Source organism: Ursus maritimus, unplaced genomic scaffold (assembly GCF_017311325.1).
Source record: "Ursus maritimus isolate PB19 unplaced genomic scaffold, ASM1731132v1 scaffold_9, whole genome shotgun sequence".
NCBI classification, from domain to species: domain Eukaryota; kingdom Metazoa; phylum Chordata; class Mammalia; order Carnivora; family Ursidae; genus Ursus; species Ursus maritimus.
The window spans coordinates 57,744,580-57,761,596 of NW_024427107.1; the positions used below are offsets into that span (position 1 = coordinate 57,744,580).

At 36.2% G+C, this 17,017-nt stretch overlaps 1 protein-coding gene across 2 annotated transcripts in view; it reads right to left on the reverse strand.

Moving 5' to 3' along the window:
• The window catches only part of TRPS1 (transcriptional repressor GATA binding 1), a 247,269-nt gene that overhangs the window by 193,294 nt on the left and 36,958 nt on the right, over nt 1–17,017 (reverse strand). Inside the window, exons 2-3 of one of the 2 annotated variants that reach the window (XM_040625564.1) lie at nt 8,402–8,559; nt 4,272–5,200 (exon numbers count right to left, since the gene is read on the reverse strand). In XM_040625564.1, the coding sequence (XP_040481498.1) occupies nt 4,272–5,200; nt 8,402–8,438 (966 nt within the window). In that variant the 5' untranslated portion in view covers nt 8,439–8,559. The remainder of the gene's footprint in view (nt 1–4,271; nt 5,201–8,401; nt 8,560–17,017) is intronic. The other variant, XM_040625565.1, reaches the window with a different exon arrangement.

Below are 17,017 nucleotides of genomic sequence, written 5' to 3' on the forward strand. Positions count from 1 at the left end.
GTTAAAGAGACACAGACCTGAAAACGCGTATGGCTTCATACGACAAACATTCTGTACTCTACAGACAGTCCGAAGTGATTAAAGTCTCATTCACCAGTTGTTCTAAAGTGCAATTGTTCTCAACTCAGAAAAACAAAGAAACAGAACCTGCTAAGATCTACAACTTCCCTCCTCCTCCAGATCAAAGGAAACTGCAGGGCAAAAAATAAATATTTGGAAGTAAAATTCAGGAAAAGTCAAAATAAACCAGAATGAGATTAATGTCCGCTGATTTTTTTTTTTCCAGACCAAGCTGTTAACCCCTGTTCAAACGAATGTACTGGCATATGTTAAGGATCTATAAAGCTCATAGAATTAAATATGTTGAAAATACAAATACAAAAGATGACTTCCTATCTCTAGAATCTGTTCTTCCGGCTTCTAACGTGACACATTGTGCAACTCTGATAAAAATATTTACAGAACAGAAATGTAATGCTCCCAGCTCAGTCACAGGACAGTGACTGGTAAGTGAATAGTGAGATTTTTCTATTAACCTTCAAATTTCATGAAAGGCCAAAATAATTTAAGAGCTGGAATCCCATAGCTATTGGAGTCCTGAATAAAGCTGAATAACAGAAAAGGTACACTAACATGGAAAGGCGACATGGACATTGTGAGCATTTATAACCCTGGAATAGGTGAAACACTTTCCCGTGGGAAGCACATCTTGACAGTACTCCGACTTTTATAACCTGATCTAAGGGCTCAGAGCTCCCCCATAAAGATGACGCAAATGCCCTAATGCACCGCACATTAAGGCCCTAATGAAATAGCAAAGCTGGTGTTTAACAACTGAGGCCTCCATTCAGCAGTGGTTTAAATATAAGCATAATAAAGCAGATTAAAAAGAAAGAAGCTGTAATTACTTTTTGAAGAGCTCAATCTCTTGTCCTATTATTGGTCTATATGTGAGAGCCTCAAAGTCTGAATACTGGCAATAAAAATTACATGAAGGGCTTCCCAATCATGTCACATCCATTATTTTAAAAAATGTAGGCATAACAATTGATAAAACACATAGGTAACATTTAAAAATTGAGGAACTAACATCCCAGTGGAGTCAAATAGCTCTAAGCTAGCCATTGAATCTTTTCTTGTTTTTCTTGCTAGAGAATTGGCATCCCTTCTGATTTCAGGGCTGGGCCTGTTACCTCCAGGTATGGGGGTTGGGGGGGGGGATTGAATTCAACACACAGGGAACACTGTCCTGGTTTTATGATGCCCCCTTTGAAGTGACCTCCATTATCCAACTGGGGCTCTATCTAACTCTGCAGTATAAAGAAACCTTGTTATTTGACACTATTTTTTAGAAATACATAATTCTTTGACTTCCTTATTTGTAATAAAATTTACACAGAAGTGAATATTGTCAGTACAAGTATGTCTAAATTTCCAATTACTCCCACAAATACATGTCAAATAATCTGGACTTGGAACTGGAAATCTTAACATTTGTTTAAATTATTTCTTTTTCCCAACTGTCTATCTCATGTTTGCAACCAAGTCAGTTCAAATTATTTAAAACCATCCATGTCGAACCAAAATATAGATCAAAGCCACGGAGTTCTTAAGTCCTCTCCTTCTGGCTTCTGTTCCTTTTTTCTTGGCCTAAAATGTCATAAATCTATCATTAACCACCAACTGTCCTGAATGTTTAAAAAAAAAAAAAAAAAGCCAGTTTAACTGAAAAAGATTAATGAATTGGTCATCTATTACTTCAATTAGCTTAAATTACAGATTTATATAAATAATTCCCGAAATTGGCTAATTATTGGTCTGTAATACTCATATTTACCAACATCTTTTTATCAGAATACACGCAGCCGTTAACTTCCTACAAATGTCTGACAGAACCGCGTTAAAGAAATTCTACAGTCAGCCTTTTCTCCCGCACAGCCTTTACTCCCCACACAGTTCAAGAGCCAAGGAGGGAAAGCTCTCAAACGGCATCTCGGCACACAAACATGTGCGGGTAAAAAGGGGAATTTCAGATGTGCTTTCATTCAGCTTATGCATATAGGGAAGCCGTTCACTATCTCGGCATAAAAATATTAATAAGTTACTTATCTTCAGACATGTTTCTGCATCAACAGCTGGTGTATGGGCAAAATACTTAAGATCAGCATTTGGCCCAAAAGTATATTTAGTGCTCTGTTCCTAAATCGAACAAAGTTAACTCTCTTTAGGCTCGTTTCTAGATTCAATTGTTTCTTTGAAATAATCATCTGCTTTTTTCCACTGACTGCTTTTTTTATTTTTAGCCCTATTATTTCTCTGAAAAAAAAAAATTGATCTTAACAAGATTATCTTCCTGCTTGCTATTTCCTACCACTTTCTGTCTTCTTTACTACAGCACTTGGTAGACAGCATAGTCTAGGATCAGCTGTTTTATTTCTCCTTCTATTAGTTCAAACTCAGAGAGCTCACACATCTGTTTTATTTCTAAAATCACTGCCCAGGAAAAGTGTCCAGCTCATTCTACCCAAACATAAACTTTACTATAAATAACTAAGAACCTAACAAATAACTGTTTGGGGGAAATGGAAGTGTGTTTAAAAAATCTGAATTCTTCCAAACCATCGGCCTCAGTAATCTTGATTTTAGAGCCTTCCTGACAGCACAGATCAGCTTCCCTCAGAAGTTGTCCCCAGAGTGAACAAACTGAAACTCCTGCCGGAAATCCAGGTATTAACATCATATTACTTGCTAATTATAAAACACCATTTCACATACTGACATTATTCACTTCTAACCCTTTTATCTAAAACACGTATTTGCTTTCCAATCATGGTTTGACAGCAGAGTGTATCTGACATAAGACAGTGAAATGATCTTTAATAAGACAGCAGTTCAAAGCATGCAGCTTTCATGCATAATAACTATGTTGGCTTAATTTGCTACTCCACAGAAATAATTCTATTTGTGGAAATTCACAAAGTAAGATGGAATTTTTAAGAGAGCTCTACAAAGATGAAACTGGCTTTGTAAGAGTTCTATCTCCCTTAAAGTGATAAGATTGCTGTTCTGACATTTTTAAAGGCTTGGAAATTTCTCTTCTGATTCTTTTTACAAGGACTACAAAATATGTTCACTACCTGTTATTTGTAATTCCTTTGCCTGCCTTTCTTAATTGGCACCAGGTCAACAGAGAGGTCTAGAGCGAATGTGCTAGAGCCATTGAGTTGATAAATATGACTGATATTTTAAGGGATTGAGGAGGTCAAATAAGTATGATGTAATTTCATTAGTTCTCTGGTACTTCTCATCATTCCTAAAGAAGGTTAATATTACACCTAACATGTTTTGAAATCCCCTGGCCGAATAATACAATAAAAATCTACAGACTCTAACAGAAACTAATACACTTTCCTCAAGCTGACCATGAGTTTCGACTATGCTAAAATTGCCAAAATGAAATGAATATATTTCTTTAGAGTCAGTTCTGCATTTCATTCTATTTGAAATGGTAGCTCTTTTTTTAATTTCACATATGCCATAAACTAAAGACAGAAGAGTAGATCAAAAAGGTATGCCACTTTTAATAAAACCAGAAATCTAAATTACTGCTAAATGCTTTCATAAAATACTATTTTCCTTAAATGCAGAAAAGAATGCTTTATTGGCCTGCACCAAGGTCATTCTGGTGTCCTTAGTACTTACAATCACATTGACTTCTTTATAATCAGTGTAAACTTTTATTTCCAAATTTTCATTTGCAATTATGTTCCTTTTTCTGGAGTACAGCTCTGCAACTCTCAATATGACCCAAATCTAGTCCAACTGGATGTCAGGCCGCAAATCCTAATGCCAGACACAGGAAAGACCCTCACTGAAGGAAAGATGATAGCGAAAGATTTCTAATCTAAAACTAGAACAAAGCATAAACTACCATCACGTGGAACCATAAAGATTAGTGCCATTTTTGGAAGACTGGGAAAACATCAAATTACCATGAAGTATTTCCAGAAACATGAAGCCTAGCTAATCCCATGAAAAGACTGTTTCCAACCTAACAGAAATACTGAGACTACTTTCCACGGTAAGAGATGACAGACACCTCCGAATACACATTTGTATAAAATAGCTCCGGAGTCTGTCCATCTCTCCTGCCGAATCTAACAGGCCACCCCTTAGGTACTGGGAGCTTAATTTTAACACACGTGTGTGAATTCACATCTCACTACTGATGGCTTTTTCTGTACGATGAGGTAACAGCACAGAGCACCAACCTGCACATCATAGGTCCCATTTAGTAAAACAGGCCTTGAAGAATTGATGTCCTGCAGCACCCCAGAGAGCACGGAACGGTTGACCTTCTGGAAGTCTTTGGAATGGCTGAACTGCACCATGTTATGAAGGGCCAAGATTTTGCTGTCCAGCTCAGCATCCTGCCTGGTGCGGTTATGCAGTCCTAAGTGATACTTTCGGAAGTGCTTAATCAGATCCGTGGGGTCATTGCCATAGTAACCATATCCACAGATATTGCATTTAAAATCCTGAAGCTCTGGGGACAGAGGTGCCGGGTCTGGGTGGTCAGTCACCAGTGAGTCAGTCTGGGATTTATTCAGTCTTACACCCCCATCTGAAGGCACTTGTGGGTTTTTTGAGGCCACTGAAACTGGGCTTGAGCCTTGACAATTGGCTTGACCACTCTGCGCTTGCCCTGTTTCCTCGGTAGCCTTTGGTGACATCTTAGGATCTTCCTTGGTCTCCAATGAGTCCCCTGACGGGGTGCAGGCCATATCTTGAGGGTCATCTGCCTCTGCTCTTTGAGGAGACTTCAAGGGCTCACAGACTCCCCCAGCAGCTGGAGATGAGAAAGCCAACATATTTCTCTCTGTCACCTCATCATGTGGATGCGAGGGAAGGCTTCCCCCTTTACTGGGGCTTTCATAATTGAAGCCAGCCTTCTCGCTCAGGAAGGAGCTCCTTAGGCCCTTCTTGCTGCTGGAGGACGGATCTTGGCCACGCAGGCTATGTTCCTCCTTATCATTCAGTTCTGCAGCATCACTCTGATCCGTATTTTCTGACATCTGATCTGCAGAAAATTCTTTGTTCTTTCCAGATACCTTGCTTTCTGTACCTATAGGCTCCAGGGTCTGGCCCTCGCCTTCACTAGCAACGTTTCTCAGAGGGGGGTTCTTTTTCCGGACCATATCTGTAAAAGTGCAAGGAAAAGGACACGCAAGGTTATTTGAAAGCTGCGGATACGTGATCTAATCTAGAGCATTTTACTTATTCTATTCAAGGCTTTATAAGGTGCATATAAAAAACTTCCTCTAGGAAAAAAGTGTTTTAAAAATAGCAAAAAACAGAGACTGAAGCAAATATTTACACTTAGAATTATTTTTGTCATAGAGTGGTTCATTTACTATTTTTAAATGGTTCTATGAATACCAAAATATTGATTATTACTAGCTCTATCTTTCCTATTATTCTTGTTTGCCAATTATATTTTTGCTCACTTTCTTCAGTTATAGTTGATGAGATATATATATGCTTATTTATAAACCTTATATATCATGTATAATATGTACACATACTATGTTTATGAAATACATATACATGTTTATGTTTAGAGAATATATATTACATGTTTATTTATATGCTATGTATATATGTATATAAACAACATAAATTGGAACTCAATATTGTTATACACCGTGCAACCAAGATACAAATATAATCTCAACCAAAATATCCTCGTAGTTAAAAGATAGAAACAGCATGTTATAAACAATGTGAAAACTGCCCTCTTACTTTCAGAAATGGAGGATAACAAATGTTTCATCTCTGTCCTACCGATAAATGTCTTTAAGTCCCATCTGGAGAGCTTGCCTGCAAGTCAGGAGGAGAAGCTGGGACACATCAGAGGAACCAGGCTGGGTTTTACCAAGACTCTTATCGAGCATGATGGGGAACCTAACTAAGTCCTGGGTTCTTACGCCCAGCCAGGTGGAGACAGTACCAATCCCACCAGCAGAAGCACATGGGAGGATGACCCAAGGACAATATTAAATTGAACCATATGACACCGTCATTTTGTAGCTCAGCGTGGCGAAATATTAGCTTCCCAGGGCCCACCTTCACATGCTAGCTCAACTATGCCTTTCAAGTGAGCGGCATCAGTGAGCATGGTCAAAATAAGAGCTCTGTGACAAATTCCTCCACTGGAGTCTAATGAATCAGAACTTAGTACAAGGAGATAAGAAACAATTTGTGTTGTGTCAATTTAAAAAAAAGGCAGCCACAAAGGCTCGATGGGGAACTGAGGTTCATGGCTCGTGTTCCTTAATCCCCCAGCTGAAAAACTGCAAGTGCTGTGTGAGCCGTCACCCCAAATGTCGCTTAGGAAAATCCACCTGTGACTGACTAATAAGACGAGGCTTCTTCACTGGCTGACTCTGCCACAAGGGCCGATTTAACAGTTAGTTACACCATGATTACCCACAATGCCCTGAGAAAATCCAAATTAATAATAGGTTTTAGTCGTTTTCATCTATAATTTCTCACAGGTGCTAAGGAGCCACACTGACTTTGGATATATGGGTACCTTCATTTCCAAATAGCTGGTCAAGCAAAATTTTTACAATATGAATCACTGAACCAAGAGAATGCCCTCGTTTAATATAAAGAATCGCGTCCAAGGTAAAAATTCTCTTTACTAAATAATGTCAAAAAATATAACTGTGCTTAAGAAAGTACATTCTCCGTTTTTATAGAACAATAGCATTAGTCATCAAATATACGTACAATATGTATGTGTTCCTCTTGGAACAAAAAACAGTTATGGGATGAAGGACTGAAGTTTCAAGGACAAGTGACGGTCGTGAGGTAATGCCAATACCTGCCTGACCAAGGCAGGGAGTAGGGAAGGAATATGGTCTTCACCTTGGTGTCATTACCGTTAGGTCCTAAAATAAACTAAGCTAGGTAACCCTTATTATAATTTAAAAAAAAAAAAAAAAAAAGAACACTGGTTAACTTCTTTCTTTTTTAACGTTTGCATTTTAATGTCTCGTCTGTTAATGTTGATGTCTTGGGAGACATCTAGCCCTCTGTCAGAAGTGACAGAACTTGGGGACTTGTACCTACACACAGAAGAGTGGAAGACAATTTTACTGGTAGTCAACAAAAGGAAGACTAAAAATGAAAGAAAAAAAATAAAAGGGAGGTTTAAGAAATCAGTTATCATTTAAAACACAAGAGCTTGAGTAAAAAAAAAAAAAAAACACTACTCTTCTTAACTTGGCCTACATTCTAGTTTACAGAGTATCAACCATTACTACACATAAAACTGTGATGATTTGCTATGGCACCTCTTGCCTTTCCCTCCAGAATTTCCTGTTTGTTTGTTTTTTCCATTACTCATAAAGTCTTTAGTAACCATTGCAATTTAATCTTTTTTGGGACAAATACTGAATAACCATATCATTTGTATTTTAACATTTTCTTCTCACTGTAAATAAACCTTGATGGATGGTGCACCAAAATGAAATAAATAACGTTACACAGAAAAAGACAAAAATCTATATGAAAGGAAAGATTCATAAAGAAGTGAAAATGAAATAACCCAATTCATTGAGTTTATCCTTCCATTAAAGTAAAGAGAAAATGGTTTATACCCATATATTAATGTCAAGGTGATTAGAAAAACAGCAACATTTTACATAGCAAGGAACTAAGATAAAGTACTTAAAAGTGAATAGATAATAAATACGTTAATATGTTTTTCAGAACAAAAAGAATTAGACCTTGCTGATTTATTGTTATCATGCAGAAAAGTAATAGGTCATAGTTTAAAAAGTACTAGCAACTAGAGCAACTAAGAGAAAAAACGATTTAATTAAATTATCATCCTTTCAAATTTCAGTTCCCTCTTCCACCAAGAACAGACCTTTAGAACCCATATGACTCACTGACTCCTTATACTGAATAAAGCCCTTAAAAATATACATTGCAAAGAATGTCAAACTGCTAAAACTTCAAAGGAGTATCAGAAAGGTCATTTGTGTTTTCTTTTTTGTTGTGGGTGGAAGGGGCATGTTCTTTTTAGTTTCTTTAAAAAAAAATCATGGTAATTTAGTTGACTATACTTTGAAGTAGTTATAGAAAAATAATTTTTTACGGGAATTATATCACCATAATTTTTCAGAATGACATATTATGTAAATATAAGCACATTTGTAATACTTCTAAGTGGAAGAAACTCCCCTAACAAGTCATAAGTTAGATATCGTAAGACTATAGCCACCCTCAAGTTATTATCTTTAAGACAAATAACAGATTGCACGATGTTTTACTGTGTGCCAAGAACTTTTCCAGTTAACATTTTCACTTGAAAAAATAGATCACATACTTGTAAAATCATACCCAGCATTGACTTCATAAGGCATGTGGCTTTAGAGTGCTTTTTACAATTATTAATTCTATTAGTCAACTAGCAGGAGGCTAATGCAATTGTCTTAGAAGACGCTCGGAAGACACAGAAGACATTTTGAGAGCTGATCTGTACATCTGCAAAACAAAACAAAACAAAATTTTCCTTCCTAAATGATGTAAATATGTTTTAACATATCACACCTAAAATACATTAATATGCCAGCACTACAGGCTGCTTCAAAGATACCTAATAAATGCATGAGCAAACCTGGAGCAAGTTCTTCCCTCCCCTGGTTTTAATAAAACAGCAGGAAAAGGAGGAACATGATATAAAAGATTACAGAAGTCATTTTCACAACAGACTGGGATATATGATTTAACCTCTAAAACTCCCAAACCCTAAGGACCAGAATACTTACCTACACTGAGGTGGGGATAGATGATCTTAATTAGTAAATGTGGAGGGGACATGTTTCTAGAAAAGATACCAGGTGTACCTACTGATATTATACAGTCACAGCTGAAGACAAGAAGGGGTACACATTGCAAATCTCTTCCAAACTCATAGTAGCAGTGTATACCCTGTGGTTGAGAAAAGAACTATTGCAATGTCATCAAGAATTGGGATCTATGTAAGCCTTCCCAACAGTTACAGATACATTACACACTGTAACCGGCTATCTTTTTAGCTAGTTTTACTAATCTTCTATTTCTGCTCTTGATAAATAAGTTCATAAGATCATGTCGAACTAGCTTTAAACCATCATTATCCCATCATCCTTATTATCTGAATGAAATTATCATGGCAGGGGCACCTGGGTGGCTCAGTTGGATCTGATTTAGGCTCAGGTCCTGGGATGGAGCCCTGCCTCTGGCTCCCTGCTCAGCGAGGAGTCTGCTCCCTCTCCCTCTGCCTCTCTGCCTGCTCGCACTCAAGCTCGATCAAATAAATAAATAAAATCTTAGGAAAAAAAAGAAATTATCAAGGCAGATATTGCAATGATGGTCATAAAATAGATAATCGCATCAAGGAGTGTTTTGGTAACTCTATTTGAAAAGGTCTTTATTCCACTATATAATTGCAATATCCCCCATACTGACTACCAAAAAAGTCCCAAACTCCAGTTTACATTAGGTGCATTATAAACAACTATTTGGCTAATGGGGCTAAAAGCGATGTGGATAAGGAGGAAATGAAGAATCTAAATGACAGCTAAAAGACTCAAAATTGCTAACTTTAGTCCTCTATTCAATTCTGAGATAAAAACCCGACCTGAGGGAAGGTGGATGAGGTGGAGACAGTGAGCGTTCCCGCATTTCCATCATTCCCCACCTACACAAATACATGAATGCTCCTCTAACTGCAGACATAACGTGAATACTACATATTATGTGTCAAGATATTTAAGCAGGTTAAAACACGCTTAACTTCCTAAAAATGCACTATTTGTATTTATTTTCATTACTGAGATGTAAGACATTCCATTTGCAAAAATCCAAATTTCTAAATTATTTCCTCCTAAATTAAAACAAATCTAAAGGTTTTCTTTGTATTTTTTTCTAAATTATTTCCTCCTAAATTAAAACAAATCTAAAGGTTTTCTTTGTATTTCTTAGTAAAAAAATTTTATTATAAGAAACAGTAAGATACTGTATTATTTCTACATTATAGTATCAGACAGTGGAAATAATCAGCATTAGAGCTTAAAATATCATCCTGGTAACTATTTTATTTCCCTGATTAAAATGCTTAAATATACAGAAAAAAATCCTTTTTCTATAGAAGACTGTAACTCATGTTCTCAGAATGGCATCTTCACAGCAAAAGGAATCTGAGTTTTCTATTAATAAGTAGATATTTTGAATTAACCATTAATGATTTAGTCTTATTTCATATGTTATGTATAAATACATATACAAACATATACACACATACATTTATGAAATACTTGCTCCAAAGAGTTTTCCAATAGGTAATCACATGAATTACTCAACCAAAGAAATCAACTATTACAGTAATTTAAAAAGAGAGCTGAGATCACACATAAATCCAGCGCCAGTGCAGATTAGAACAAGAATTTATTTCCCTTAGATGAGAAACTCCTTGAAGGTAAGGAGATATAAATTCCTATGTTCTTTGTAGCATCTTGATCCTCAACAAAGGAAGGAAGCATGGTACAGCAATCACACGCCCAGTTTCTGAACCTGATTCCAATCAGGGGCTGATGTAATCAACGCCTTCCCTGGGCCTCTGTTCTTACTCATATGAGAGAACTGCAATAAATGATTTCTAAACTTCCTTGCACCTCTAAGATTCTATAATGGTTCTGGTTAGTGGCTTAGGCACTATAGTCTTACCCCAGAAAAACTTAATCCAATTTCCCTAAAAGACTATAAAATATGAAACCATCAATAACTGAGAAGGCATAAATACCACTGAGGTTTACCATTTACTCACTTACTAATTGCCTCCAACGTTCATTCATTCAATAAATGTATACCCAGTCTAAGTACGTGCCAGACATGTAGTAAGATGACTGTAGTTTTACAATTAGTCATTCATTTGAGAAGGGTATCTTTAAAAAGCAAAGAAAAATATTATAAGGAACTCCTCTTTCTCAAAAAAATTAAAGCCTTTGAGTATCTTTCCAAATACCATTTCAACTGAGTGCTCTTCAAATTGATTGAGTCCTTCTCTAGATAGACAGACAGATAGACAGACAGACAGGCGGATGGAAAGAACGAACCTCAACAAGACTAAAATGTTAAGGGAGCAAGGCTGTATAATTTAACCTCAGTCTCAAATCCTGCTGAGTATGATTTTTATTATAAGTAGCAGTTCTTGTCATCATAATATATAACACCAGATGACATTTTCTTATTGTTTTTCCAGATAATAAAACTTTCAAGGGTTTGAAATCAAAGCTTAACACAAAAGAAAAGACGCGGTAGTCTTCTCCTTAATATATGCTTCTTCCATGCTTGTTTGTATCAACAACCTAGGAGTACCGAGTTATTAATTACACATTTCATGCAGGTTTTATTTAAAAAATTAAAAAGAAAGAAAAAAATAGTAAATTGTTTCTTTTGATCAAAAGTCCCCCACAAAGAATTTAAAGAATTAAGCAAGTGATAGCAAAATAAAAGGAAGGTCAAGTTTGGGGCCTATAGCAAACTAGATAGCTTCCATATGAACAACATATAAAGTTCAGTTTTAAAGAACATATGTGTTTGCTCATTGGTTTAAAAAAAAAAACAAAAAACCTTGAATCCTGTCTACTCCATATATACAGATCAAAATCAGATTGCTTAAGTGAACTATAAAACGCCAGAGAACATTGTTTATCCAAATCATAAACCCAAGAATTGCTGAAGGAGTTTAAATGTTTTCTGTTTCTTCAGATTCCACAGCAATACTTCAATGGTAGATCGCTTTTTTTGTAAACTGCTTCAAACTTCATAAACCCAGTGTCAGATCCTGTTCTTCGCTATCCATGTCTATTTGCTCTCTCTGAATTGATTGTTCCTGAATCTTTAAAGGTATTTTTGGATATCTTAAATCCTGCTGAGATTTAAATGTCATCACCTTAAACAACTCCCATCAAATAAATCTCTTATTAATTCACATCAAATTAATCCAAAATGATCACTTCTATTAACATATGCTTCAGAGCACAAAGCCCGTTAATAGTCATCTGGACACTAGAACTGACCCAAGACTCTCTGAGATAAAATGCACGTTATTTAGATATCCTCTTTCAAAGAATTTTGACGTTGGCCCAAACACATTTTATTAGGCTCTTATTTCATCGAGCTTTGCTCTCTATATTTCAAATATTTCATTTCAAATGTGCTAGTCTAGGTAAAAAGAGATGGTCTGGTAAGTAAGTAATAATGTCAGATTTGCCAAAATGAGTCTCCATATATCCAAACGCATCTTAGAGAAAGAATTTTGTTAACCATTTTACTTTTATAAGAAAATCAGAAAACCGTTCCTTGCCTTTAAAAACCTTATGCTAGAAGTCTCATTGACACTATAGAAGGGATGCCTGCGTGGCTCAGTTGGTTAAGCATCCAACTCTTGATTTTGGCTCAGGTCATGATCTCAGGGTCATGAGATCAAGCCCAGCATCGGGCTCCATGCTCAGCAGGGAGTCTGCTTGAGATTCTCTCTCCCTCCTCTCTGCCCCTACCCCCCTCAAAAATAAATCAATCTTGGGGGAAAAAAAAAAACCCTGTAGAATATATGTGAAAAAAAATGAAGCATGAACCTACTTCCCCAAGTACAGCAACGAAAATAAACCAAGTATGCATCATGAGTTATCAAAAGGAAAGGGGAATTGATTATTTTTGCTTTCGTAACAGGTGAGAGGCAAATGTATTAAAAACTCTGCTTTGAATAAGATTACAATTTCACTAAGCATATTAAGAAACGTTATCATTTGTTTCCTCACACGTATGTCGTGTTTCCTTTTGTTTTCTTTCCTCTCAAAGGAAAAAAAAAAAACCAAAACAATTAAAATAATGTACAACGACAACTGTTGGTTCAAATAGGCCAGTATGACTTTGCATGTGTGCATGGGCCAGGTGTAACTTCATCCATCTTCTTTGTTAAACTTAGAACATTTCACCTGGTTGATGGGCAAAGAGCCAAACACAGCACGTAAGTTCAAAAAGAATAGCTCATGGAAAAGTATAAATGCATCTATTTATCTTGATGGTTATGATATGAATTGACATTTTATTTGTATGTAAATTAGATTTCCACTGATAACAAAAATAATAAGTGTCAAGATTTATAGGAATGCCTTTGACTTTCTTTCCAGCATTTGCCAAAAAACGCATCTTTGTATATTAAAGGTAGTTTAATTTTAATATATCGATGCTGCTTTGTCTGTTTTCCACTCTTATTCAATAGAAGAGAAAATCTCAATTATTAACTCAATCCAGCAATATAACTGGCTAACATCTGTCTCAGTTCTCCCATAAGAAATCTGTGTCAATCACCGCAAATCCACTCGGTAAGTTAACACGCATTTACAGTATAGTGAATTTAATAAAATGTATACCATGAAGGTTCAGTAAGAATGCTCACTGCCTTCATGGTATTGATCAGCTGAGTGTATTAGGCAAAGTTTTGCTAATTTTTTTAAGAGTGCCATTCTAGATCTAAGATTGTAAAACAAATATTGTGAAGCCATATTGAGACTTATACTAGTCGTGTGTGTGTGTGTGTGTGTGTTTGTGTGTGTATAGAGAGAGAGAGACGACATATACATGTGTGTTAAAAATAAATTTAACACAATGTAATATTCAACATACATGTTATATATAACGTGTGTGTTAAATATATATGCTAAATAGCCAAAGTGAAGGGAAGTAAATTTGCGCCATCATATACAATAGGTCTTGCTCATGAAACCAGTAACTTGCCAACCACTCTGCTCGTCTCCAAGGTACCACAGGAAACAGCTCAAAAGGCCCCACCCACCCAAGGACCAGTAGTCCCAATAGCAAGCAGGGATGTCCAATGGGTAAGGCACAAATATCATGAGGAATCAGCAAATGTAGACGGGCCATGAAAGGGAATTATTAGTAAGTTCAGAGGATAACTGTATATGTAAGTTCCAAGAGGTAGGGATCTTTGCTCTATACATATTTTTAAAAGTCCATGTAAATTTGGAAACAATACTGATGGATGTTTTTCACAATGTGTAATGAATACATACTAATAACATTAAATGTGGTTAAATACCAACCTAGTCAGTGCTGACTGCTTCATGTAACCAACTTAGCATCATTTGTCCCTTCTGATAAAAATATATTCACACACAGGGTGGAATCATTTTTCTCTTTTGTTAAGTATATGAATGTTTCTACAGGAAGATGATTTTTAAAAATTCTACACTTGAAAGCAACTTCTGATAGAATAGGTTAAACCACTTTTTCCTGACTCCTAGAATGAGAAAAGTTTTCTGTATGTAAAAAGAGGAAGTACACACAGAATCCCTTCATAATTTGGGTAGATAACAGGGTTAGAAACCTTCAGCTATAAGAACTTCTTTTTGAATAAACCATTATTTCAGGACATTCTGCCTATGCTCACCCCCAAGTTAAGCCAGTCTCTGTCTGGGATTTTATTATAGTCACTGTTTAAGCATAGATAATAAGAAATTTAAGAATTTTCTCTATGTTCTTCCCATGATTGAGTTTCAAAAAAGGAAATACAAGGTTTCTTGGTCAAATTAAGTTTAGTGGAAACGGCACACTTTATACACCCTCTTCAGAGATCCACATTGTACATTAGCAATTACAGCTCTGAAAAGTCCTAGGGGTTGTGGAGTGGCGGCGTCTGTTCAATTTGGATCGGAATTTCCCAATCTCATTTGGCTTTATGTCACATAATGCCATTGACCAACAAAACGAATGTTGTGCAGCACACAGTGGGAGATGCTGCTCTGGACAGTAATTTTCAAAGAAGAAAATTACTGATTTCAAAACATATATAGTATTTTTTAAACAAAACAATATTTCTTCATTAACTTGCCAAGAAACCTAAGATGCTTTGATCTGAAGTGGATCATTTTGACGGGTTTGTTTTTGTTTCTGTTTTTTTTTTCCTCCCCAGCATGGCCAGCAATATTAAAAGAAGATCACGATCCATTATCACGAAAGATTTAGAATCAGTATTTTAAAAGATTGTGTAATGGCACAAGATTACAGCCATGATAGAACACTGAGTGAAAAAGGCAGAAGATAAACATCTATGTACAATATGACCTCAGATGTCCAAATTATACATGCATCAACACAGACGGGTATAAGCCCAATGTTATCTCTAAGCTAAATAGTCTATACAGATACCACTGCATAAAGAAGTCCTAATTTTTTTTTTCAGGTAGTATTTCTCATGTTCACTAAGGTGATCTATTTAACACACTATACTCCGAATACTAGATTTGTGTCAATCATTTATAATAACTCCAATTTTACCTGAACCAAATTTGGTCAGGAACCAAAATACAGCAAAAAGTTTCATGGAATATGGCATGCAGAAAGAGGTTAGAGAGAGACCCAGGATTGCACTAAGGGACCTACGGTTCATATAGTTACAATCAGTAGTTCTCAATGACTTACAGATACCTGGGAGAATGTGTCTAGCCCACCTTCCCCTCTCAGGTTATTAGTAAATCCCATACCTCCCAACTCAGTTCAGTCTCCACCTGCAGACTCATGTGTACCCATAATAAAAGAGAGGCCACAGTCAGTAAACACATGTTCAGGATGGACCCACTCTATGACTGCAGCCTTTTCCAATATACCTTAAAGTCAGTCTGGCTCAGTGGTTCCAGGCAGTGTAGAAAAAGAGAAATTAAGTACACAGAGCTTCCCTATTTCACTCTTACAAACCCAGGTTCTAGCTTTATGGGCTTTAGGATTTTTTTATGGTTACTGCATCCCCCCACCTCCAAATAATAAAACAAAAGATTAAAAATAAATTTAAAAATAAAACCAGGCTAGGCAGATGCCAGAGTAAATCTGAAACAGGGAATTAATTACAAGTTAATCTTAAATCCACAGCCAACATGGTGGTGAGTTCACAATGAGGTCTGAGTCTGAGAGGATGACCACGTATCCAGGTTACACCTGGGCCCCACAGCTCCTACATTACACAGTCACCAAGAGAAAAAGAACAGTGATTTGATATATGTGTGGGGCTGTAGAATTAGTGAAGGCAAAAATCAGCTCACTCATGAAATATTTTGTATAGGTAATCCAGTCAATCTTCAAGTTTAAGTTCAATATAAACTCAAGAATCCATCTAAATACACACAGACATACACACACACACACCGTCGGAAAAGATTTTCACCACCTGCACCCCAATTAGTAATTTCTTTTCTCTGTCAATCTTGTTGTGGACACCTGTCATAACAGAGTAAGGGAAAAATATAGATATAATTCCAGATTCAGGTGTTTTACAAATAGTTCCTTCAAAATCTAATTGAATGTTGAAAGAAATCAAAAGTCAGAACTAGACCTTTTTTTAAGGCTCACAATCGTGAATGTTGATGTATACTATAACCTGAATGTTTAGTTAATAATGTATTACGTTACTGTTACTAAGAACCAGGCACTGTGCCAAGAGTATATGTCATTTGATTTTCACTTTTTATTAATAATTCTTTAAGTAAGATACTGTTGTTTTCACATTTTACAGATGAAGCAACTAAAATTTAGAAAAGTCAAATCACTTGCTTGGGTCATAGACCTAGCACATGAAGAACTGCGTCTAAAAAAGTCAAAAGCCTTGCTAGACCACTTGGTTTTCCATTACATTTCTCATAAACTCTTCAGGGTTTTTATGAACAACAGTAAAGCAATGCATTTATAGATACAAAAGTGACAGCACTTTAAGAAACTACAGAACACAATCTAAAAGACACCGTTTTATAAAGAAGGCCATCAAATATACTTGACTGGTTCTATAGTTGTTATCAAGTGTTATGCAATCTTCCCAGCAATCTTATGGACTACTAGGTTATCCTAACTTTTGGAATTGCTTCATAACACCTAAAGGTACCTATCACTA